This window comes from Eutrema salsugineum, unplaced genomic scaffold, assembly GCF_000478725.1.
Source record: "Eutrema salsugineum unplaced genomic scaffold, Eutsalg1_0 scaffold_4, whole genome shotgun sequence".
Lineage (NCBI taxonomy): Eukaryota > Viridiplantae > Streptophyta > Magnoliopsida > Brassicales > Brassicaceae > Eutrema > Eutrema salsugineum.
The window spans coordinates 5,476,512-5,504,256 of NW_006256686.1; the positions used below are offsets into that span (position 1 = coordinate 5,476,512).

The 27,745-nt window shown below is 33.5% G+C and overlaps 3 protein-coding genes across 3 annotated transcripts; 1 reads left to right on the forward strand and 2 right to left on the reverse strand.

Annotated features, from left to right (window-relative positions):
* Window positions 1-13,408: 13,408 nt before the first annotated feature.
* On the reverse strand, window positions 13,409-15,048 carry LOC18013631 (probable serine/threonine-protein kinase PBL25). The gene is made up of 5 exons (XM_006418631.2): window positions 14,973-15,048; window positions 14,687-14,865; window positions 14,313-14,502; window positions 13,777-14,180; window positions 13,409-13,706 (listed from the first exon to the last, which is right to left on the reverse strand). The coding sequence occupies exons 1-5, from the start codon at window positions 15,046-15,048 to the stop codon at window positions 13,494-13,496; spliced, it is 1,062 nt and encodes a 353-aa protein (XP_006418694.1). The 3' UTR covers window positions 13,409-13,493.
* Window positions 15,049-22,992: 7,944 nt separating this feature from the next.
* Window positions 22,993-23,803, forward strand: LOC112084404. Its single transcript, XM_024153531.1, has 2 exons — window positions 22,993-23,040; window positions 23,138-23,803. Exons 1-2 carry the CDS (start codon window positions 22,993-22,995, stop codon window positions 23,801-23,803), a joined length of 714 nt encoding a protein of 237 aa, XP_024009299.1.
* Window positions 23,804-24,711: 908 nt separating this feature from the next.
* On the reverse strand, window positions 24,712-26,322 carry LOC18013632 (CLAVATA3/ESR (CLE)-related protein 41). Its single transcript, XM_006418632.2, has 2 exons — window positions 25,694-26,322; window positions 24,712-24,880 (listed from the first exon to the last, which is right to left on the reverse strand). Exon 1 carries the CDS (start codon window positions 25,991-25,993, stop codon window positions 25,694-25,696), a length of 300 nt encoding a protein of 99 aa, XP_006418695.1. The 5' UTR covers window positions 25,994-26,322; the 3' UTR covers window positions 24,712-24,880.
* Window positions 26,323-27,745: the final 1,423 nt, after the last annotated feature.

Here is a 27,745-nt window from a genome sequence, read left to right on the forward strand (position 1 = left end):
TATAATAAATTCTCCACCCCCCAACCACACACTAGTGAAGTCCATATATGATGATTTTGCTTTGTCTTAACAAAACTTGCCTCCTTTCCAGCGAAAACAAACCCTAAACCAAACATAACAACCCCTAAACCAAACATAACAACCCCTAAACCCAACATGTCGCTCCCAGACTTGCCTAATGAAATTCTTATCGAAATCCTCAAGAGGCTCGGCAGTGAAGCATTTTGGCGACTCGGACCATTTGTTCACGCTGGAAAGTGCACCCTCCGGCTTGTTTTCGCCGACGATGTCCTCAAATCTTCCAATATTTATGCCCTTTGCTGTGTCCCCAGCGACATATGCCCTGGAAAGGAAAGACGCCCATTCTTTCTGAAATGTTTGGCGAGTGGAAACCCTGAGGCAAGATACTGGGAAGCCCTGAGACTTGCAACCAGAGGCGCAGATCTCATTGCAAGTAGGACCATGCTGGAACCAAATGTTCCCACCGACGCTCTCTCGACCCTGGCGTGGGCCATGTTCAGCGTTTGCTTGGGTGACCCTTGTTCTGCAAGCCAAACATTGCAACTGTTGGCAACGCATCACGGAAGTCTACAGTCAGAGCGCGTGCGACAATTAGGTGAGAAGTTAATTCTTGAGATTTTATATTACAGAACTGCATACATGGATACGTACTCAAACTTATTTTCATATCCAAACGACGACGTCATCAAGCTGCCTGATTGTGCATTTGATCATTTCGAACCTGAGATCCAAGTACTTTGCAATGGTTGCTTCATATATTGGTATGCTAGGCGTATCTGTGAAATGCTTTAAAAATAAGTTTATGGTGTACACCTTCTGAAGTGTACACGAGTATGTGTAGACTATTTGAAGTGTACACATATATTTCTTTTTTAGTATGTAATGACCAATCTTTAAATTAATATTCGATGACTTCTGTTTCATGAAATCCTTGGACAATTTATGCTTGGACAATTTATCAAATCCTAAACATAAAAAGCATAAATTGATATAAAAAAGTTAATATAAAGTCATAAACTTCTCAAGAAAAACACGCTAACAAAATAGTGGTCTTATTTTTTTGCAAAAGAAAAAACACAATTCAACAAACAAAATTAATAGTACAATTCAGGAGTTTATGCTCCTCCGGCGTGCTCCACCGTCCACGCAAGTGCAGTGGTTTCAAAAGCAGCCCTGTCTTCCACGTAAATCCTAGCTATTTCTTCAACAAAAAAGTGTCATTCCCCTATTTGGGGGGCAGTTAACATTTGGTGTATTTCCGTCAGTACCTGTTTACATATACATGTAAACACAGTTAAGCCCTAATTTAAACGAAATTAAGATTATTAAGCAAAACACAATAACGATTTATTTCTTTCATGAGTAAAAATACATCATTGATGCTGTTGTTGGTCCTGAAGTAAGTTGGGTTCAACATCTTCAGAAAAATGTTCCCATAAGTATTAACGTTTGGGTGATACACTTTTGTTTTGAACATCACCTGAAAAAAATCAGTGTTCTTAGTAATTGAAATCTTTATTGACTAAATCCAAAACCCTAAAAATACAGCAATCTGAGAGAGCAATGATATGCTTCATTCCTTACCCTAGGTGGCGCGAAAGGGTAGTAGCGGAAAGTGAATGTCTAGTTTGAAAGAACCATTCTCATAGGGTGAACCTTTAGGGCCCGTTATGATAGCTTCCCAGTGATACAAGTCCTCACCCACAGATCCTAATGAAATCAGCAAAACACTAATTAGGTAGACGATGTAAAAGACTGATCCTCAAATACAAAAACTAAACTAAACCCCTATTTTCAAATGAACCATCAAATACCTGTACTGAAACATGGACTGTTTTTCCTCTCCACTTCCTTCAATTGCAATGAGATCACTTTGGCAGAGTACATTTTTAGAAACTATTAATTTTCTGTGTAATTAATTTTTGCTGTAATTAACTATTTCTGTCTCCGGAAACTTGTTTCACTGAAGAAGGCAGATGACAGTTTTTATAGAGGACGACAGGAAAAACATTACTCCCTCCGTTTCATAAAGAATGTCATTCTGACATTTTTCACACATATTAAGAAAATTATTAAAAGTACAACTTTGTCCCTTATTAATACATTAAATAATTTGTTTTTATCTAATAAATACATTAAATTAATAGGGTTAAAACTTGAATATTGTTTAAAATTTTGCATTGAAAATATAAAACGACACTCTTTGTGAAACAAAAATAAAACCTTAAAATGACACTCTTTGTGAAACGGAGGGAGTATAAAGTAAAGAAGGGAAACGAGTCGGTTAAACAGTGCAACGGGTTTCAAAAAAGGTACTTAATTAGTTTTTGTCGTTTCCAATTTGATTTTTTTGGGTCGCGTTTATTCCTCATACACTGTTTTCATTATTGCGATTTTCAAAAACGTAATGACTTGGTTATTGAAAAAACCGTTTATTCATGCTGTCCTGTCCTACAATTTCAATTCAAAAACACGATCATTGTCCGTTTTCTTTCTCTGCTATAGAACCATGTCTTTGATAATTATTTTGATCTAGAACCATGTCTTTCATAATTATTTTGATCCAGAACCATGTCTTTGATAATTATTTTGATTCCCTTAATAAGCTAAACCCTAAACCCTACATCGTAAACCCTAAGCCCTAAACCCTAAACCCTAAACATAACCCATAACGTGCATACACCTAAATTTATATGCGTCACCATATAAATGTAAACATATACATAAGCCATAATGCGAATACACCATATGATGTAAACTGATTGATGTTGTCCACCATCACAGTGTACACAAACTGTGTCCACCGTCACAGGTGTACACAAACTGTGTACACCCTGTCCACTAAACCCATAACGTGCATACACACCTAAATTTATATGCGTCACCATATAAATGTAAAATAATACATAAGCCATAATGCGAATACACCATATGATGTAAACTGATTGATGTTGTCCACCATCACAGTGTACAGAAACTGTGTCCACCGTCACAGGTGTACACAAACTGTGTACACCCTGTCCACTAAACATCATAAATTTCATAACAAATATAACATAGTTCATGCCTTTCCAAGTTTAAATATAGGGAAACATAGTGTACGCTAGAAACAAACCCGAAAAACAAAGCGAGATCACAGTGTACACAAACTGTGTCCACCGTCAAGGGTGTACTGTGTACACCCTTTTCAGTAAACATCATAAATTTCATAACAAATATAACATATTTCATAACAAATATAATATAACAAATATAACAAATATAAATTTCATAATAAATTTCATAACAAATATAAATTTCCCTTTCCAAGTTTAAATATAGGGAATTATAGTGTACGCTAGAAACAAATCTGAAAAACAAAACGAGATCCCCACAAAAAAAAAACAACAAGAGACACACAAAAAACAATGTGGCTCGCTCTTTCCTACACACAACAAAATACACACAAAAGCCACACCCGGTCAACCCAATGGTTCCTTGCATTTTGCCCGGTTATGGCCGGCATTTCCACATCTCGAGCATTTGTTTGGCTTCTTTTTTTTCGCAACCTGCAACAACGTATATCAGTAATCAGTAATCAGTAATCAGTATAACTGGGAAAAAAAATAATTGTTTAGTGTACACTAACCTGAAGATACTCTCCTGCTGAAAGTTTTCTCTTCGTCGTAGGCCTTCCTGATGGACGTTTTGACTTAGGTGGCATAATATTAAGGTCACACACCTCTGCTGGGATACGAATGTCGTCAGGGTCGGGCACTGGTAGGATTTTGCCACAAACTGTTGCACTCCAAATTGATTTCTTAAGAATTGGATCAACCAAACTGCTGTACTCCACTTGTCGAAGCCTAGCCGCGGCCATTGCATGTCGGCAAGGGTATTTCAATGTCTGAAACTCTAGACATGAGCATGTTTTGTTTAGGAGATCAACAAGCCTCCGTACACCGAACTCAGAACTCACTTCAACCTCCCACAAGAAATGCCTTGAACCGATAGTGCAGCAGATTTTTGCTGCTGCAGGTTCATTAACTTGTCAACTTCTTCTGTAATGTCGCCATCCATCTTTTGAATTTTCTCTCTTCTGCATTCAAGCCACCTACTTAACATTCGCCTGATAAATTCTAGCATTGCAACGATTGGACTGTCTCTTGCAGCGAATAGTGCATTGTTCAGAGACTCTGCAATGTTACTGGAGGTCATATTATACCTCTGACCAGAAAAGTGTGATATAGTCCACAGCGCAAGAGGGATTTTTTCCATGTACTCCCAACAACGATAATCAACATCCTTCAGCCTTGCGTATAATTTCTTGAAATTAGAAACTGTGAACGCTTCTCCAGCCTTTCCGACCAACCATTTCTGACCGGAACCTTTGTATTTACCGTGAACATTTCTCTGGATATGGACAAGACATGCACCGTGGTGTGACTGTGGATACCATTTCTTTTTAGCTTTGGCAATTCCACCGTGCCTATCCGAGATAATAGTAAGATCAGAGGAATCTGGAATAATTTCTACCAACTTCTCAAAGAACCACCTCCATGTCTTGTCAGACTCTGCATCGACAACGGCGAACGCTATTGGAAAACCTGGTAATTAGAATCTTGTCCACTGGCCGTTAATAGACAACCCTTATACTTACCAGTCAGGTGAGTCCCATCAACAACAACTACTTGTTTCAAATGTTTCCATCCAGATATACACGCAGCCAATGCCATAAATACGGACTTAAACCTGGTAATACATTTTCCATCTTTTTCATCTCTCTCGCTCTCGGTTGACAAATGCGTTATGGTGCCGGGGTTAGCATACTTGAGCACATGGAGGTAAATCGGTAATAATTTGAAAGAAGTCTCCTCTGTTCCGTGAGCAGAGTATATAGCCTCTCATCATCTTTATATTCTCTTAGTTTTTCTTCTTCTTCCTAGCCTTCTTTATTATTTACTTCTTATTCCTCTTTGGTCTTCGTCAAGCTTATCTTCTTCTGGTTTTTCTTTATTTTTTTTTCATCTTCACCTACTTCATTTTCACATTTCTTCTTATTTTACTTTGTTTCTTCATCTTTCATTCTTTTCTTCTGGTTTTCTTCTTCAACTCCAACTTCTTTTATTCTTATCATTATTCTCCTTCATTATTTTGTGTTCTCGTCTTCTTCTTATTCACCAAGGATTTATTCAAATTTCTGTTCATCGTTTTCTTTAGTTCTTATCATCAACTATACCTTCTTCTTTTTATTTTGATTTATCTTTTTTTTTTCTCTTCTTCTTCTACTTCTTCTTATTCCATTTCTTCTACTTTGTCTTCTATATTTTCATCATCTTTGTACCCTTCGACTTCATCGCTCGTCTTCATCTTCTAATTAGATTATATAAGAAATATTAATTTTTAGAGCATAGTTAAACAATCCAGGATATACATTGTTTACTTTGATCATAACATATGCATGGATTATATAATAAATAATAATTTTCAGAGCTTAGATAAACAATCACAATCATATCTAACAAAACTGTAGACATATTAGAAATCATAAACACCACAAAAAACCAATGAATAAATTTATGACATCTTTGAAAAAATAAACTCGTAAAGATGAAAAAAAAAAGAGAATCTTGACTAAAAATCACACTACAACTATATATGATATTGTAATCATTAAACAAAAAAATATATAATCAACATGCACCAAATATCAATCTAACCGACCGAAAAAATAATACAAAACCAAATTCAAAGACCCAAACAAAAAATTACCAACCGAACCAACAAACCACTAAGTACTCAAATCCTTAGCTACTGGATATCATTTATATATAAGCGTGAGCACCAAGGTTAACAACTTTCAATAAAAATACCTAACAACGTCTAACAAAAGTCTAAAATAATAAGCCTCTCAACCGAAACCGGGCAAAACAGAACGAAAAATCTAAGAAATTGTTAAAATAATATAATTAAAAAAAAGAAAATCAAAAACAATGCAAAGAATTGAAGAAACTTATACTAAAAAAATATTCAATGGATTTCCATACATAAAAGGAATTCATCATAGCACTTGCATGTAACAAGCAGTGAACCTCATTTTAAGAGAGCAGCGGGAACCCCGATGACTTGCCTATAGAAAGCTTCGACATACTCGGTGGCCATAAATCGGTGGATACGGTAGGGTTTAGGTTAGTACTGACTTCTACATCGGTGGCCATAAATCGGTGGCTAGAACAAACTTCAAGATCGGTGGCCCATTAACAAAATCGATGGTCCATGATTGAGGAAAAAAGCTACGTCATGGATATTTATTAATTTACATGTATGATTAATGATCGACTTATCAAAACTAATTAAAATGATTTATAATTATTTTTATTAATAACACGTAGAACAATCGTTGTTGTGATGACACATCAGATTTTTGACCTTGCAAATAATAGTATACAAGATGTATATCATGTTCTTTCCTTCTAAATATGTAAAGATGTGGAAATATCTGAATACTTTTGCATGTATGTCTAACAGTGCCTAAATCCACGCGATTTTTACTATGACTAGTACAGTAGTACTAATGATTCAATAAAACTGCAAAAATATGCAATGTGTTATGAAAGTCAAATATAGACAACAAGAGAAAGTCGTAAAAAGAGGCATATCGAACGTGATAAATTATTGTGGAGTCCACCATTACTATTTACGCATAGTAATAAAAAATTTTTACTTTCTATATAAATGAACGATTTGTTCGATTGTAAAACACATCCCACTTTCAATTATAAAACATCCTCCTCTCTCTTTCTTATTCTCTCGTTCTCTCTTTTACGAGTATCCTGTTCTTTTGTGGGTACAAAATTTTTGTCTTTATTTATATTTATTTTTATAATAAATTATACCTATTATTATAACACATTATCAGCACGATCACTCTACGTTATAGCTAAATATATATTCATAATATATACACTACTATAATAGGCGGTATGTCGCTTGTATAACTATTTATTATTTTCAGTGGATGTTTAACACACCACTATTCATTTAATATTATAATGAGCGGTTTGTCGCCTCATTATTATTTTATTATTTTAATATCATGGTTGCTAAATGCACTATAATTATTACTTATTAATATTACAATGGCTGACTGTGTCGCCTTGTAATTTATTTACTAAATTAATGTGAATGATTACGTCACCATAATATCGCTGTTAAATACATGTTTATATAATGGTTATCATATAAGGAGGCTCTGCCACCTGTATATAAACTTTGTATATAAAAATTGATAAATTTAACTAATTGCTTATTAAAAATTTTGGATTAATTTATTTCTTGAATTATTTTCTCATCAACGGTCACAAAAAAAAAAAATTTCAAAATTTTCCACTTTTCAAACGGCTATGAACAGTATTTTTCAATCTAGAAATATACTTATCCTTCATTCATTCATTTCACTCAAACATCATATCTTCTCTCAAATATTTTTCGGTTTTCATTCCATAAAAAAGATGATTCGTTTGTTGTTAATTTTAAGCGCAATTGTAATTTTTGCTTCTATATATGGTCTCTCCGCTGGAGAATTTACTCTCGAAGAGTATACATCAACTGTTATGTTACTTTTCTATGCAATATTCTTTTTTTGTAATCGCTTTAGTAATTCATGTAAACGGTTCCTTTTAATATAAAACATTATTATCTTACTAACAAGATTTTTGCATTTATGTTTTAGAAAATCAAATGGCAAACATTCAGAAGCTTAAGTTCTTGGCTCTCAAAATAACTGGTGCAAACTACATAGCATGGATCACCGATGCAGAATTTCATCTAGAGTCGGAAAAATTAATCGACACCATAAAAGAGGAAAATGAATCGTCTGCCCATGATAAGGTAAACGTAATCATTTTCTGAAAATCTAGCTGAAAATGTGACGCATGACTATGCGCACATAAAAGATCCAGCAGAACTGTGGCAAGCTCTCAAAGAAATGTTTGACAACTAGAGGGAAATAAACTTTTCCCATGCTCTTGAAGAGTGGATAAACTTGAGGTTTCCAGATTTTGAAAAGGTTGAAGAATATAATTCCACTATTCTGAGAATAGTGTCACAACTGAAATATTGTGGCAAATCCGTCACCGAGGCAGAAATGCTCGAAAGATGTACCTCACATTTTATAAGGAACATCGTATCCTACAAGAAATGTATAGAAATTGTGGGTATATGAGATTCTCTGAATTGACCATAACACTCATATTAGCAGAGAAGAATAATGAACTTCTCATCAGAAACCACAATTACGGGAACCAAATCATTTCCTGAAGCAAATGCAACGGTTGTAGAAAAATCTCAAAGAAAAAGTCAAACCAATAGGGGTCGTGGCCGTCGATTCAATCGCGGACGATGCAGTCAACCCAAAAGGGAGGAAATCATACAAGTGGATTCTGTCTGCACTAACTTCAAAGGGGAAAGAACCCCAAGCGAATACCACCCAGAAGCGTGAGGATGTATGTTATAGATGCGGGTCCAAAGGACATTGGTCTCATACCTGTCGAACCCCTCCACATCTTTGTAAGTTGTACCAAGAGTCTGTCAAAGGCAAAGGGAAAGAAGTGAACCTCACGGAACACTTCGAGAGTACATCATACCTCGACTCCTCCGGCTTTGTGGATGATTTCGACGAGACCGCTGTAGCGGATAACTAAATTTCTTGTAGTGAGACTACTGAATAGTCTCCGCTAATGCCATGTGTAATTATTATATTTCAGTTTTAAAACGAATAATGTTGCTTCTCTCAACAGCCTATTGTATAATTATTACGTTTTAAGTTTTTAAAACATATAGTGTTGTTTTTACAACAATTTAATGTATAATTACTGTATGATTTCCTATGAATGAAATTTAAGTTTTAATCATTAATGTTTATGTTAATTACAGAGATGGATCATATTATAGATGGAACAACATCCAAGGAAAATGTTCGAGAAATTTGTATACCAGATAGTGGAACAGCACACACTATCTTGAGAAAGAAAAAATATTTCTTTAATATGAAATCGACAAAGACTATTGTCAATACAATATCGGGTTCCGCAGACTTGATTGAAGGAACAGGCAAAACCAACTTTATGTTGCCTAATGGAACAAAATTTTCCATCAATAATGTCTTGTATTCTCCAAATTCAAAAAGAAATTTGTTGAGTTTCAAAGACATATACCTTCAAAGATATGATACTCAGTCTGCAACTGAGGATGGAAAGAAGTATATGTATGTAACCTCTGATAAGTTAGGCAAAAGATACATCTTGGAAAAGTTTCCAGAACTCCCTTCCGGTTTGCATCATACATATATAGATGCAATAGAATCACATCTCGTGACAAAACGAAATCCAGAAGATTTAACATTGTGGCATGATCGCCTCGGTCACCCAGGAATATCAATGATGTAAAAAATTATAGAAAGCTCACATGGTCATTCGATGAAAATTCAAAAGATACATCAGAGAAATAAAATGACATGTGCTGCATGTTCTCTTGGTAAATTGATTATAAGGCCATCACCAACAAAAATTAATAATGAATCACCAAAGTTCCTTGAACAAATTCAAGGGGATATTTGTGGACCAATACATCCATCATGTGGACCATTCCACTATTTTATGGTATTAATTGACGCATCCAGAAGATTGTCACATGTTTATCTATTATCATCTCAAAATATGGCATTTGCGAGATTTGTAACTCAGATAATAAAACTGCGAGCTCAGTTTCCTGATTATCCTATTAAAAGAGTTAGATTAGACAACGCTGATGAATTCACATCCCTAACATTTAATGATTATTGCATTGTAATGGGGATTGAAGTTGAACATTCTGTGGCTCATGTTCATATACAAAATGGATTGACTGAATTATTAATTAAGCGTCTGCAATTGATTGCAAGACCATTAATTATGAAATCAAAACTCCCAACATCTGTATGGGGACATGCTATTTTGCATGCAGAAACACTTATTCGGATAAGACCAAGTGCGTACCATAAGTACTCCCCATTACAATTAGCATTTGGTCGAGAACCAAATATTTCCTATCTAAGGATCTTTGGTTGTGCAGTTTACGTGCCTATAGCGCCACCGCAACATACAAAGATGGGACCACAAAAACGGTTGGGAATATATATTGGATATGATTCTCCAGCAATTATACAATACCTGGAACCACAGACTGGTGATGTCTTTACGGCACGATTTGCCGATTGTCACTTTGATGAGAAATTATTCTCGGTTCTAAGGGGAGAAAATAAGGGTGTAGGAAAAGATATCAAATGTAGTGTACCATCTCTGTTACACCTTGATCCTCCCACTAAACAGTCAGAACTAGAAGTTCAACGAATTATGCATTTACAGAGTATAACAAACCAGCTACCTGATGCATTTGCAGATACCAAGATGGTTACTAAATCACATATACCAGCTGCAAATACTCCTGCTCGTATTAATATACCACAAGAACGTGGAAAAGCAGATGATACATGTGAGTCTAGAACACGCTTGAAGCGTGGTAGACCTGTCGTTTCTAAGAACAAAAATCTTAGAAAACGAAAGAAGGCTGAAATGCATACTCCCAAAATAGCAGAAAGTATTTTGGAAGAAGCAAATCACGAAACTAATGATAATACAGAGCCCCAAGAACCTGAGAAAAATCATGAGCTTTCTATCAACTACATCCATAATGGAAAAATATGGAATAGAAATGAAATCGATGATGTTGACGACGTTTTCTCATACCTCGTATCAAAGGAAATAAATGATGAAAACGAAGATTCAGAGCCAAGGTCTGTATATGAATGTCAAAAGAGGCCAGACTGGTTGAAATGAAAAGATGCTATAAAAGTTGAACTAGATTCTCTTATAAAACGAAATGTATTCGGACAAATTGTACTCACACCTGGATATGTGAGACCGGTTGGATACAAATGGGTTTTCGTTCGGAAACGAAATGAGATTATGAGATACAAAGCTCATCTTATGGCACAAGGTTTTTCTCAAAGATTATGAGGAAATATATTCTCCCGTTATGGATACAATCACATTTAGATTCCTGATGAGCCTACCTGCTAACGAAAATCTAGAGATGCGTCTCATGGATGTCGTTACAGCATATTTATATGGAACATTAGATATAGATATCTATATGAGAATCTCCTACGAATTTAAGATGCCAGCAGCATTAAATTCTAAATCCAAAAAGTTATGTTCAATAAAATTACAAAGATCATTATATGGGCTAAAGCAATCTGGACGTATGTGGTACAATCGTCTCAGTGAGCATTTAACAAAAGAAGGATATGTAAACAGTCCTATATGCCCATGTGTTTTCATTAAGAAAACAACATCCGGATTTGTAATTATCGCGGTATATGTTGATGGTCTGAATATTATTGGAACTCAAAGGGAAATACAAAAGGCATTAAATTACCTAAAAGGATAATTTGAGATGAAAGATCTCGGACAGACAAAGTATTGCCTTAGCTTACAAATTGAGCATTCTGAAAAGGGTATATTTGTGCATCAGTCCACATATACAAAAAGAGTGTTAAGACGCTTTAACATGGATAAAGTGAATCCTTTAAGTACTCCTATGGTCGTTAGATCACTTAAGGTTGATAATGATCCATTTCGACCACATGAGAAAAACGAAGAGATACTTGGTCCTGAAGTACCATATCTAAGTGCAATTGGAGACTTTATATATCTTGCCAATTGTACACGACCTGACATATCATTTGCTGTTAATCTTCTGGCAAGATTCAGCTTGTCCCCTACACGAAGACATTGAAATGGAATCAAACATGTATTTTGTTATCTCCAAGGGACTATTGATTTAGGTTTGCTCTATCCTAAAAATTCAAAAAATCAAAGGGTTGGTTTTGCAGATGCAAGATATTTATCGGATCCACATAAAGCCCGATCACAAACAGGATATGTATTCACGATCGGAGGCACTGCTATATCTTGGCATTCTCAGAAACAGATGTTCGTGGCCACTTCTTCGAATCACGCTGAAATTACCGAGCTCCATGAAGCAAGTAGAAAATGTGTATGGCTGAGATCAATAAGTCAACATATCCAATCAAGTAGTGGAATTTGCGTAAATATGGAGCCAACTATCTTATATGAAGATAACACCGCATGCGTTGCCTAGACAAAGGAAGGTTATATCTAAAGTGATAGAACCAAACATATCATTCCAAAGTTCTTCTCGTACACTGAAGAACTCGAGAAAAATAAAGAAATTGAAGTAAGATATGACTGATCATGCGAAAACGCAGCAGACCTCTTCACAAAATCATTGCCTACCATTATGTTCCGAAAACTGCAAAAATATGCAATTGGCCTGTTTATATTTGACTTTCATAACACATTGCATATAAAACTGTAAAAATATGCAATGTGTTATGAATGTCGAATATAAACAACAAGAGAACGTCGTAAAAAGAGGTATATCGAACGTGATAAATTATTATGGAGTCCACCGTCACTATTTATGCATAGTAACTTAAAATTTTTACCTTCTATATAAACGAAGATTCGTTTGATTGTAAAACACATCTCACTCTCAATTATAAAACATCCTCCTCTATCTTTCTTATTCTCTTGTTCTCTCTTTTACGAGTATTCTGTTCTTTTGCGGGTATAAAATTTTCATATTTATTTATATTTATCTTTATAATTAATTATACCTATTATTATAACACAATTATCAATTCTTTTATAGATCACGAGAATATAGGCAGGTCAGAGTCGGAATGAGTGTTGGGTCAAACGGGGTTTGGAGTATAAAGGACCAAAAAAATTGTGAAAGGCCCAAGTCAAATGAAACGCAAATCAAGTTCTAAACAAGTGAAGGTGTATACTAGGCGGTTTGATAGTGTAGCTTTGAGTATTCTTATTTATTAGATTTTTTGGTTGTAGTTTTGTATGTTACATATAAACTGATATAAGTAAGAGATAAGAACAACATAATGTACAAGGTCGACCAATAGAACCAAAAGCATAGAGAAAGAGACAGAGAAAGTGTTTAGGTTGGGAGAGAAGGTCGTCTTGTTCACGTTCTTTCTTGTGTGTAACTCGGTGTAATAGGCAACATCGACCAGTGATTTTATTATAACGACTCAAAAACGAAAAGAGGGTTAAGAAAATTTTGAATAAAAATCATAACCCTAAACGTCTGATGAAAATTTAGTTATATTCAACTTAGATGCTGGCAAAAAAATAACCGATATAGACCATACTGATTGATCAAATAAAAAAACAATTCAAATAAAATTCAAACCCTTTAACAATAATAAAAAAAACAATTCAAATGAAAGAAACACACAATATGTTGTGAATTGTTGGGTCACAAAATATGAAATGTCTAAACTCGCGAGTTTAACTTATTCTAGGACTTTAATTCCCCTGAACTGCATCATGATAGTTCTCAAACCCATCTTGTTACAAATGGTTAGGGCCAGTACTGGAGTATGGGCCAAGGAAGCTGAGTGCTGTAACAACATCGCTCATTAGTGGTCTAACCGTTGGTTCTTCTTGCAGACACATCGCCGCTACAGCCACAGCTTGGTTCAAACTCTTTTCCGGGAATTCGCCTCGAAGCAATGAATCAGCTAGCTGCGGAAACCTACTGGGATCTCTGAAAATAGGTTGTGCCTAAGCCAAAGTTTAAGGTTAGTGTTTACACTGATGAGCCAAAAATATCTATGCAAATAAAAGAACTCACCCAAGTAATCAGATTTTGTTCATGACTTGGTCTCATTGTGTCGATAACTCGTCTTCCGGTTATCAGTTCCAGCAGCACAACTCCAAAGCTGTAGACATCTGATTTAACCGTTAGATAGCCGGTTCTTTGATACTCAGGAGCACAATAACCGTATGTTCCCATAACTCGGGAAGACACGTTAAGTGTCTCTCCAGTAGTATCTCCAACAGGACCAAGCTTTGCTAAACCGAAATCTGATAGTTTGGCGACAAATTCTCGGTTTAGCAATATATTTGATGGTTTAAGATCTCGATAAATCACTGGAGGATCAGCTTTGTCATGAAGATGCTCTAGTCCTTTTGCCGCTCCTAAAGCAATCTTAATACGCGTGTTCCAGTCTAGTGGCTTCTGATTCGGTTCAATATCTGTTTTTAATTAATTACATCATCGAACCGGTTGGTTATCTAATATTTAATTCTTAAAACATCAGGATTATCTTTTGGTTAACCTTTTTTTAGAATTGAGTAGTGAATGAAAAGATTGAGATGATGATTTACCGAAGAGATGATCTTCAAGGGATCCAAGAGGCATATACTCGTAAACAAGAATTCTTTGGTCTCCAGCGGCGCAATAGCCAATGAGATTCACAAGATTTGAATGATGAAGACAACTAAGCATCAAAACCTCGACCACGAACTCTTTCTCTCCTTGTAATCCATTCTTATCAAGTTGTTTCACTGCCACGATCTGATCACAAAACACACAAAAATAACACCAAAAAGGAAAAGTTAGTGAGTTTGATTAGCTTTATATGTTTCAAAGTAAGAATAGTTTTTTAAAAAAAAAATTTTTGAACATCTTTTTTTTGAACATCAAAAAGTCCTAATAGTAAAATAAAGATCTCAGCTTTTAAAAAAAAAAAAAAATTGACCTGTCCTTTGTCGAGCTTTCCTTTATAAACCCGCCCAAACCCGCCTTCGCCGATGAGGTTTTCTTGTCTGAAATTACTTGTCGCGGTGGCTAACTCACGGAAAGTGAAAATCTTTGTATTGTCCGATGGTCTTCCATTCCTGGCCGCGACTTCTCTAGTTCTTCTCTCTCTCAGGTTATCTACAAGAAAAAAAAAAAGATATTGCAGAATTTATTTTTTAGAATTTTCAAGGAATATCTAAAAAGAGTCAGCCAAAACATTTTCAAAGATTTGAACGAGAGCTTACCAGGTGAGCTTGGAGCAGGAATGGAAGAACCTTCATTGTCCGTATTTTTCGAAGAGAAACACGAGAAACAACTCATTTCTTTAGAAGATATCGATTAAAAGATCTCCCAAGGCTTTTTGTTTGCTTTTATATGAAGATCCAACAGTCCTACAAAAAAAAAAAAAACCAGAAATTGTTTGGTATCCTGTTGTATGCAGAGTTTAATAGGTTATAACAGAAAAAAAAAAGAGAGGTTTTTGAAACGATACAATACTGAGAAAGACAACCTCAAGATGAAACTAATTGGACAGAAATGTTGGCTACTGTTTGCCATTAATAAACAAATATTTTTCTACCAATTTTACAAAAGAAAGAAAAAAGAAGAAGTGTGTTTTTTTACCAATTTTGTTGACCTGGTACAGAACATCAAAGTTTGTTTTAAGGATCTTTCTCTGCCTAGTATTTTCTTCTTGTAATCCTGAGGTGGCTTATATTTATACCATAATCACATAGATAACTAAACCATCAACAATTCCAATCTATCATACCACGCAATCTTTACTGGCAAATAAAATTTTGACAGTGAATATGCATGTTATCCAAAATAAAATTTTGGGATTTTTTTATTATGATTTTTTCTTTATATGACTGAAGACAGGTAGATATATATGGTTTAATTGAAAGGTAATAATAGTTTTATATAGATTTAATGTATTCGAAAACATCACATTAATGTATTAAAAGTCCGAAAACGTACTATATATCAATATAAAACTCAAAAATTCATGTAATAAAAATATATTTATAGAAATTTTGCTTTAATCTTTTTGACTATATTTAGAAAAATATGATTTATTTGTTCTAAAATGAAGATTTGTTTCTTCAATTGACCCCAGACAGCTAGTTATCTATATTGCAAGTAAATGGTAATGATAGTTTCACACGTGTACCGAAAAGGCGAAACATGATAGTGTTAGTTCTTATGTTTTTTTTTTTTCAAAAAGCCCAAAAAGCAGAATAGTTTACAACACATCTAATGGTCCAATACAAAATATAAACTAAGCCCAATAAGCCCCATTACAAGCCTCCCAACACGTATTACAACACATGTAAATCGTATGAACTCAAGAGCACGTGAGATGAATGTGTTGCAGCACCGCCCGTTCATCACTCAAAAAATTTCCACTGATGCATCCACTGTTGACCACCACGCCTGGTATCTAGAACATTAAAGTTTGTTTTAGGATCTTTCCGTACCTAGTAGTTTCTTCTTGTAATTCTGAGGTGGCTTAGATTTATACCAAGATCTGATAGATAGCTAAACCATCAACAATTCAAATCTATCATACTATGCAATCTTTACTGGCAAATAAAATTTTGACAGTTAATATGCATGTTATCCAGGAGAAAATTTTGGAACTTTTTATTATGATTTTTATTTATTTATTTGACTGAAGACAGCTAGATATACATATATGGTTTAATTAAAAGTAATAATAGTTTTAGATAGATTTAATGTATTTGAAAACATCGTATAATGTATTATAAGTTCACAAAACGTATTATATATCGATATAAAACTAACAATTCATGTAATAATAATATATTTGTTCTAAAATGAAGATTTATTTCTTCAATTGACCTCAGATAGCTAGTTATCTATATAAGTAAATGGTAATAATGGTTTCACACATGTACCTATAAATGATAGTGTTATTTGTTATCGTTTTTTTGCCATCTAAAAGCCCAAAAGGTAGAACAATTTACAACACATCAAAAAGTCCAATAAGCATTACAAGTCATCCAACACGTATTACGATACGTATAAATCGTATATGAACTCAAGAGCCCATGTAGGCAGAGAGATGAATGTGTTGCAGCACCGCTCATTCATCACCAACAAAATTTCCAATGATGCATCCACCATTGACCACCACGCCGCCGCGTTAGACCACTGCTCCTTCACCTTTTTTAACTCCTATGATTTGATCTTGTGTACATCTGAAGTCAGCAATTTCCACTTCTTCATGAATTTCACCATCGATCAATACAAACTTAAGAAATATGTCACCCTAATCCTTAAATAATTTTTTTTAAGAGGAGATTTAGAGAGATCTATAACTCACAGCCAAGAGAGGATGATGTCAATTGAATATTTCAAACACTTGTCACTGGATCTGTATATCACTGCCTCAAATAGAAGAGGAACCTATCTGTTAAAGAGATAGGACAGAACAACATCTCAACAGCTGGAAAATCCTTTCCTTTTTACCGGTGGTCGGTCCCTGGTCCCGGCGATCAGTCATGTACCTTCAGACGATCATGCACCACCAACCCTTACGATAACCCTTATCTCGCTCGGTCATCCCTCAGCCCACCCAACCCTCAGGAGGTCACCTCCTATACATAGTTCTTACCACTAAAGACCAACGATTATTCTATTATGAAGAGATCATTCATTCCAGTAAAGGATTAGTGAAAGATTTCACTCAAGTAGAAAGAACCGATAAATAAAACTAGCGAAAAAAATCCAATGAACATAATCAAATGACAGAACGATCCAAAACAAAAGAAAATCTGATCATAGTTGGAATTATTAGATTCGGTTGAAACTGAAAAGATGATTCGATATTAATTGGAATTTACAAATAAAGTGTCTCTCTCCAAAGATGGGGATGAAAGAAGAGAAAGAAAGAAAAACACTTCTCTTGTTTGTTATGGTTTTTAATTTGACATATATTGTAAAACAAATACATCGGAAACTAATAAAAAATGAAGAATCCATCTGAAATTTAATTAAATAAATTTTACTCAAAAATATAAACAGCGCCTAAAAAGTGTGACTTATTTTTTTTAAAAAATGATCAATTTTGTTCTTTAGAAACCCATGGCAGCTAAATATATATTGTTCAAATAAAATGGTAATAATAGTTTTTGATAGATAAAATGTATTGGACAGAAATGTACCGATGTAGAATTGTACCAATGTATAGTTTTCTTTACAGACTTTATATTGTGAGGGAAAAAACAATTTAGAAAAAACAACTAACAGTCTACCAATCAATATGAAAACTATGAATAAGTAACTTTTATTAAATAGATTTTAACTGCATTTATAAAAATGTGATTTATCTTTTCTGAAATGAGACTTTTTTTCTTTCTTCAATTAACCCAAAACAGCCAAATGAGTGAATTTATTGTATATTAATAGTAATGGTAATTGAATGGTAATTGTAATGGTTTTGGATAGATAAATGTATGACGACAAAAAAAAGGATAGATAAATGTATTTGGCAGAAATATACCGGTGTGTAATTGTGTTTTTTACAGACTTTTAATTGGTATATTGTTAGGAAAAAAAATAAAAACCCATTAAAAAAACATAAAAAAAATGGTTAGTTTTTTTTTTTTTTGGTTTTATATAGATTCTAAATGCATCTAGAAAAATGTGATTATTTGTTTTGAAATGATATTTATTCTTCAATTGACCCAAGACAGTAGATAAATATATGTTTACATATATGGTTTATTTAAATAGTTATAATGGTTTTGGCTAGATTAATGTATTTGACAAGACTGTAGCGATGTATAATACTGTTTTATTATTGTCTGGTGTATATTGCGAGTAAAAAAAAATATGATTAAATAATTTTTATTTGTTCTAAATTGATGGTTTTAATTTGTTTTTCAATTGACCCAAAACAGCTAGATTTTTTTTACGCACTATATACTGTATGTGTTTTAGTTAAATGGTAATAAAGGTTTCAACTTTCAATAAATTTAAGTATTTCATAAAGTTATCCTGATAAATGACAGCTTTAATTTTCATCTGATATAGTGTATAAGAAAAAACTTAAATCTATTATATAAAGACTCAGTTGAGTCTCACAAACTTGATACATCAACACTCATTTTTATGACACATCAGCTCATTTATTTGTTATTAAAAAAAAACTAAATTAAAACTATTTATTTTCATAATCATTTTTCTTATAATTTGATTATTTATTATGATGGCTTTTTAACTTCAGCTTTTAATGTTTCATAATCTTAATGACGCTTCAAACATTGTTAATATAAAGATTTTTTTTACACGTTTCAACGCAAATATGAAAAAGAAAAAAAGAAAAAAAATAGTTAAAATAACTCAAAATTTTCTGATAAATCTCCAATCTACAGCTTTAAATTGTAACTTATGCAGGTTTTTATGTAGAAGCCTCCGACAATAAACGTTGTCCATAGATCCACAGTTTTAGATTTATTTTTTGGTTACGGTCAGAGACATTAACGGTAACACTCAATTATGTTCGTTTAAAGGAGAAGAAGAATTTTGTTCGAGAATTCTATAAATAGTGTGATCAAGAACTCTCCTTTTTGTGATCAAGAACTCTCCTTTTTTTTACTTTACTGTTTGAATGTTAATTTGCTACATACATTTCACAAATATGGTGACTATGAACTTATGAAAGATGATTAGTTACTCTGAGAATTACTGATAAACTTTTTTATACCTTGCTTATTTGGGTTCTCAAAAGAGAAATTTACTACTAATTTAATTTTTCTTACTAAACATTTTTGACTTTATGATCATAAAAAAAAAGAAAAAATTCTTATTATGACTTTTCATATTTCGGGTATTAGGGAATCTATAGGGGTTCGCTTAATGGAGGGAAGAGGATCAATTGGTTAGCGTTATATTTCCAAGTTGATGATGCAGTGATGTTCGTAACATGGTTTAGATAAAACACTATAACAAATCATTGAATGCGATACATGCATGGAAATCAAAGTAAACAAGCGTTGGAAACAAGCAAAGAAAAAAATGAAACATTTGTTTAGGTAAGTTAAAGATAATTAACACGCACTGAATTTAGTAAACTTGACTATGTTTTACAAAAAGGTAAAAATTCGCTAATGGTTTGTTCTAAGTTGAATTTAATTCACATAACAGAAAAAGAAGAAGTCTTTACCATAAGATGTGTGGTATAATGATCATGTAAGCTACTCTGATTTGAAGAACTATTTGATGCCGTGAATTTTTTTATGTTTGAATAATTATGAGAATTATCTTACTACTTTTGATACCAGTAAAAGAAAATATAGACTACATATCTAGATTTGATGGATTCTCATATCAGATTCGTTTATGATGTTCCAAAAATAAGATAATGTAGTCTTAAAAAATGAAATTAAGGGTTTTTAGTAGAGAAAAGTTTAATAAGCTTTTTGAAGACAAAAGAAAAAGCTAATATAAAAGCCAACCAAAATAAGAACACCTTAAGAAAATATGTAAAAAACTAACAAAAAACCAATAAATTTATAAAAAAAAACGAGCCAATAAAAAAGCTAAGCAAAACAAGAACACCTTATAAAAATAAGTAAAAAACTAATTTTTTCCACATGAATATCCAAAAACAACCAAAAATCTAAATTTAATTTAGGTTTTAAGCATTAGATAAATAATAATTAAAAAAAATCCACGCATTTGCGTGGGTAATCATCTAGTTTTATATATAAAACTTGGCCAACTTTCTCCAGCTGCTTGCCACATCAACATTGGAGAAAGTGCCACCTGTCCATTTAAAATCTTAATGAAATAAACAATTAATTACATTTAAAGAAAAACATTTAATTAATCACATTTAAAGAAAAACATTAAAGCACATTAATAAATATTAATATTTATATGAACAAAATTATTTAAATAAATAAAATTTAAATTTATTTTAAATATATCAAAACTTAAAAATATTATATAATACAAGATTTTTTAAATCCACCATTCTATTTCCTTTTTCCAAGTGATTTAAACTACATTTTCAAACTAAAAATATCATTAAATTTTAATGTAAGTGAAAAATAATTAAGAGACTGAATAAGTTAAGAAATTTTAAATAATCCTATATAAAACTCTTACTAATAAAATTATAAGACTAAATATTCAATAAACGATTATAAAAATAAAAGTTATTAGAAACAGTAATAGTAAAAAAGAAGAGTAGATACATCAAAATGTCATACAAAGTTTTTTTTTTTAAAATTTAAAAATGGAATCAATAAAATATATATAACCAAAAAAACTCAAAATGGTAAATTTTTCTATGAGATATTACGTTTTTATACATAAATTAAAATAGTAGATCTTTAGTCTCTCATTACCGTAGGAGAAAAATCGGATTATTTGGCACAACTCATGTCGAAGAGGTTACAAATAGTATATCATCTAGAAGAAATCGAAGAAAATATAAATATTTTAAACGAAAAAATGATGGTAAAAATACAATTCAAAACAAATTCTAAAAATGTATTATTTAAAATATAAATCAAAACAAGATCCGCGCATATGCGCGGGTTCTCTCCTAGTTGTGATAAAACAAAAAACTAACTAAGTAGCCTGAGAAAAATAAATAGTTAAACACCATTTTTCTTGGGGTGATAGATATAGTAGTGTTTTTTGCTGATTATTTAAACTGGTAAATGTCTGACAAAATTTAATCGATTCGTATGTGGACAGATATCGGCAGAATGACAAAAATAAAAATATTTTGTGATTAACGAACTTTGGTTCATTTTCATCAATTACAATAAATAAATCAATCTCTTTAATCGTTGTAAGAATTTTAATAGTGTCTTTGGCTGATCGTCAGCTTGCGAAAAGCCTCGCTTTGAACAAATCTTGCTCGTTATCTCTAGGAAGCGGTGTTGATCTCATTGATAATGATCATCCATGTCGTTGACGATGGTCTCTTCGATGGTTTTGTTGGTGACATTCATCACGTCATCAATTATGTTCAACGACGAGATCTGGTCTCTAGGGCTGCATGGCGTGTTGCCCCCTCTCTTGTGTTGTCATTCTCTCCCTTCAATAAGAATAGTCCTCTCTCTTCAATTCATGTGGAATTGGGAGTCAAGTATCCTCTTTCATTATTTGATAAGGTCGATTATGAATGCTCAGTCAGGTTATGATGCTCGGTGAGCTTTGCCTTTTGGAATACTTTTGTTTCTTATATGCATGATAAGTTCGATTACAAATCTTTGGTGAGGTTGGTGATGAATCCTTTGTGAGCTTATCTAGTCTTTTGAACTTATATCAGATTGGGCCTAGTCAAGTGCAATGATTAAATTAAAACTAACAATGTACTGCATGTCTAAAAAGTAAAAATAACTAAAAACCAATTAAAAATAACTAACAATCAATCTGGAAAAATCGTTAAATGAATTGTATTTGAAACATTTCAGCTGCTTCTAGAAAAATGTGATTATTTGTTGTAAAATGATGAATTATACAGTTTTTTATATGATACCTTAAATCATTTTACCAATTGGCCTTTTTTGTTTATTTCTTGAAAAGTTGATTATAAATTAAGTCAAAAGATCATGAGCGCCGATTCTGAATCTAGTTTTCGTGTGAATCCCAATTTATCATTCTTGAATTTCTATACTTGATATGCTAGTTAATTCGTGGTATAAAATATTTCATGCGTAGGTTTCAGGAATGTAAATTGAAAAGGGAGGTCATTTCTGATAAGATGTGTTTTAACAGCTTTCTAACATTTAGTTTTGGTATTTGTTTTAGTATTTGAATAGCTTAATTTTTGGTCTTTTAGATTCTTTTAGTTTTTAATCATGTTTTTATATGTTTTAGGTTGCTATGTAAGAAAATGAGCAATTTGGGATTCAAAGTGATTCATAAAGGTCAGAAGTTTGGGATTCGTTGGAGATCTTCTAATTGGTAGATCAAACTGACATTTGGACACAAGAAAACCACTTGAGTCAGCTTTTCTTTGGCGGTGGTTTAAAATCATATAGATAATCGGTCAAAAAAAATCATGCCAAATTTTGTAAAAACATACTAGTTTTTGTAAAAACATGCCAGTATTGCGAACAAGAGAAACATGCGCGGAAATTTCGACCAGAATGAGCAAATATCAATCAATCTACGGCTGTTTCGTGACCAGAATGAGATTGTAGTGTGCTTTTGGCATGTGTGACATGGTGGTATTTTCTGGTCTCTCGATGCCAAGAAGCCATCTTCTTGGACATGGAATTCTCTGCTCTCCCTAAAACCTCTTGTGGCTCGTTTCATCAGGTTAAAGGTTGGAAATGGTGAAAAAACAAGTTTCTGGATGGGTAATTAGACCCCCTTTGGCCCTCTTATTAACCACTTTGGATCTGTTGGACCTTAGGAACTCGCTATTCCGTTAGTCGCCTCTGTTGCCTCTGCTTGCAATGCTCAGGGTCGGCGTTTTAGAGGAGCGCGATCACCTGTTTTAGAGTCGTTTCAAATCTTCCTCACAACTGTTCCACTCCCGGCTGCTTCCTCTTCAGAGGACTCCTTCCTATGGCGCGCAAACGATCTTGACCTCAGCTACTTCTCAGCAAAAAACACTTGGAGTGAGCTCCGTCCACGTGCTCCAAAGCATCAATATGTTTCCTCTGTGTGGTTCAAAGGAGCGATCCCTCGCTACGCGTTCACCATGTGGGTTTCCCAACTCGACAGACTCTCGACTAGAGCCCGACTTGTCAAATGGGGTCTTGGTATCTCCTCTCTGTGCTGTTTGTGTGATTGTTTCGAGGAGAACTGCGATCATTTGTTTCTCCGTTGTGAAGTAAGTGAGCAGTTATGGGATTTGGTTCTGATAAGGTTGGGTTATAGCCTGTTTGCTTTTCATACATGGGACGCTTTCATGTGCTGGCTGAGTCTAAGGGACACCACCTCCTCCATACTCCTCTGTCGTATAGTTGCCCTCGCCACTATTTACTCTCTCTGGATTGAACGGAACAACATGTTTTTCAACAGTGTCTCCACCACCCCTCAAGCAATCTTCAAGCGTATTGACCGGCATGTTTGAGACACCATCTTGGCCAAGAGGACGAAGAAAGACTTCTTAGGCCTCATGCAAGAGTGGCTTACTCACGAGTAGTCCGAGTTACTTATATCTAGGATCTCCCTTGTTTTTATTCTTTTTTGCCAAGGGATTTCTTATCTTGTTCAGCTTTTTGTAATTATTTACAAACCTTCTCATTTTATATGAAATTCACATATTTAGCCAAAAAAAAAAAATGTGTGACATGGTGAGATTGTCTTAGTGCAATGTGTTTGTCTATTTTTATGTCTCTTTGGTCGGAAAAGCGTGTTTCGCTTAGTTGAGAGGGATCTGCTTTTCCGTACCAGAATATTTAATGCTTAACCGGCTCTTAAGTGGTCATGACCGTGGCTTCTCTGCCCCATTATATATATCTTCATCTAATTTTTCATATAAAATTATAATCGAATGAGAATCTAAAGCCGTCTACTTGGTTAACCAAAGCTCCTCAGCAAGCAAAATGATTTGGCCTAGTAGTTCCACCACCATACAAGGTCTCTCGTTCTAATTTACACCCACCAACTTGAAAGAAAGGAGCAAAGAAACAAAATATTTGTAGAACTAACTTGGATAGATTGAAATATATTTGAATTCACTAGCTATCTCTCGTGCGAATTCTTAGCTTTCTTTTGTGACATTTTTTAACATTCTAAAACGTATAACTTCGATTTATGCACCATCAGTTCATTTCTTATTAAAGCTATTTTTTGTAACTTTCGAATATAGAAGAAAGTGTTCAATTGATATTGTAGCTTGTAAATATATATAAGAAAATCTTGACCAGAAAATCAAGACCGTTAACCAAAAAAATAACATAATATTAGACCTTAAATAAAGATAGAAAGAGAAAAAAGTGGAAAATCATAAAGCAAATGATTGATGGCATATAATTCAACAACAAGGAAATGATACGATTATAATTATTAAATCATCACATTTTTCTTATTCAGCTTTTGGTTTTTTCTCGGACACTGCGCTTTGATAAGACAAAAAGCTATATTTAGGAACCGATTCTTGTCTAATAATTTTGCTTCTTCTTCTCGACAGTCTTTGTCGTTCAACCTAACGAAAGAAAAAGCTGATTCAAATTTTTCTGAAATATATTTTATTTTATAGTGAAAAAAAAATTATAGAAAGATAATGGGTCTTCTGACTTCTGTCTCGAATCGTATCCTATGGTTGGGTATGAATATCGAGGGTCCATATCAACCTGAACTATTATTATTATTGTTTAAAGATTATTACTACTTTTTCCGGGTTTTTTTTCCGTTATTTGTTTTCGGTAGGGGAAAAAATGCTTTAGATAATTGATATCGGACATAGCTCTTTTGCATTTTCTTTTCAAAGTTATATTCAGAAATCAAGGAGACACTATGACAGTTTTGTCCGGAGAAAAGAGATCTAACAAGTTTTTGGGAATTAAATGAGTCGTGATTTTCATTGTTATTCAATATTGTTACAACTAGGGTCTTTTATGTTCATGTTCCAAGCTTTTAATAATTAAAAATTTACTATAATTAGATAATTCTACTGATAAGGGATTCTATATGCCCCAAATATTGTGTGAAGGAAAAATATAGAGGTGGCTACATACACATGTGAACGATTAACGAATAATAGTATCTCTTCTTTACAACTCTAACTTCAAAACTTAAAAGATGGAGAAAGCAAATATCAAAACGAACAAACGATTTACGCAGGAAATGAAGGGTACCAAATTGATCCATCATCCAAAGATATATACTAAATCCATAACAATCGAGTTCTTCTCTAATCTCCATCGATCAGAAGCTTCTCCACGTTTATATAATATAATATTGATATATAATAACATCTCTTTAAAACTCACGGGTAAAACCAGATATGCCAACTTACCTAGTTGGAAATAGGGTTTGGACCACTAGGAACTTCATGAGCATCATTTCCAAACTCTCTCCTTCTAGAAGCGCGGCTACGTCGTGTGCGAGCCTTTGGATGCAGATCCATTGTCGATGAAGCTGGAACCGAAGGTTCGAGAAGAACCCTCTTGCAGGGAGCAACCGTAGATGTGGATTGATGATGAGTCATGGGGATTGTAAGGCTAATGAGGAGAAGGAAAGATAAGAAGGTGAGGATAAGGATAAGAGTATGAGAATGTGATGATTTGGTATTGGTTTGGTCATTTGATGTTGCCATGCAATTTAGAAATAGAAATAACCACCCCCCCAAGATCCCAAGAGGGTTCAATATCCATTAACCAGAAACGAACAACTCGAGAGCTGGTCAGAGCCGCGAGATAAGATAAAGCAAGGAAGAGAAGATGAACAAGAAGAATAAAATGAAACAAAAAAAGAGAGATCTAGTAAATAAGAAGAAGAATGAGGTTGATGAGATAAAGAGAAGAGAGAGGTTTTCAAATTTTCACACTCCTGAATTTCATTACTAAAGTAAAACCAAATAATTGTATACAAAAGTCGAATGGCAACGAGGTATGAAATTACCAAAGCACCCTTTATACAAGCAGCGCCTGGAGAGAATGGACATATATGGTGAATTCAGACTAGGGTTTGCATAACGCGAGACAAGACTTGTTCCAAATTTTCTTTGGAATAGATTACTACTTTTCTTTGTGCAAACCGAGTAAAATACTATTTAGCCCCTGAAAGGACTTAGAATTGTCGGTAGGCATGCCACTGTACAACAAGCAATCTCAAAGAAAAGGACAAAGCGTGTAATGGTAATAAGGTCATTAAGCGATTATCAAAGAATCTTAAAAGCTTAGGCAAAAGGAAAAGCTGATAAAATAAATGAAAGGAGAGGAGGTGGAAGAAAGCAGGGTTCTTGCTTTGTTTTCTTTTAATTTCTCATTTCTTTTCATATTCTCCTTTTCCCAATAAAATATTTTTTTTGACTAACTTGACAAACACCAATTGCGTACTAACGTATATCAATACTAGTCAAAGAGAAAAGCTAATAAGTGCATATAATATTCATCATTTCCCTCATTGTTTCAAGAAATAGGATAGTAGATAGATAGGTAGAATCTAATGAATTGATACAACTAGAAAAAAATGACAAGAGTAATGTATAGGAGAAAAAATAAACTTTATCTTAATTAATTTGTTTTTAAAATATTGATGACCACCAGATTAGGCTAGTGATTTAATGGAAAGATTGGTTTTGTTGTGATTATAGTTTGATTTTCGGTACAGAGGATACTTACGTTATGCCATAAGATATTAGCAAAAAAAAAGGGTATTAATCCGAATTCCTCCTCCTACTTAAGAAAAAATAATAATAATGTAGAAGTAATCCCAATATTATTTGGTCTAATACATGATGATTTTTGTGATGGAAGATAGATAGAAAGAAAATAATAGACCCGTAATTAGCTCAATGGATTTTTGCATGGTATTACGACATACATAACATAGTATAAACATGTACGCAGTTCAAAAAAAAAAAGATTAAAGAAAGATATTGTACATATTTTTGGTAAAAGTGTATTCTTAATATCTTATACATTTCCTAATAACATATATAATTATACATAAACAAATAATAAGAGTATATGCAAATTAGGGCGGTGGAGTTTGTGTATGGAACTATGGAAGAAGCAATCCTGTGATATCTTTCTTTCCATCACTAAAAAAGAATATATAATAATGTTCGATTAGGTGAAATAAAGAATAAAATAAATAGTATTCGATTACGCAGGAACTGTGCATGTCTCCGTTACGTGGATTGCATGGGTCCCTCGCTTTCTCGAAATGATGCCTACGAGAACGATTGTACGTCGTGGTCATTTTCGTCATTTCACCTTTTGTTTTTGCTTTTATGTATTTTGTATTTATTTATTTTGTTTCACAATATTGACAACTGATACCAATATACACATATTATGGCCGAATTCATATACATATATACAATGCAAAATAATGTTAATTT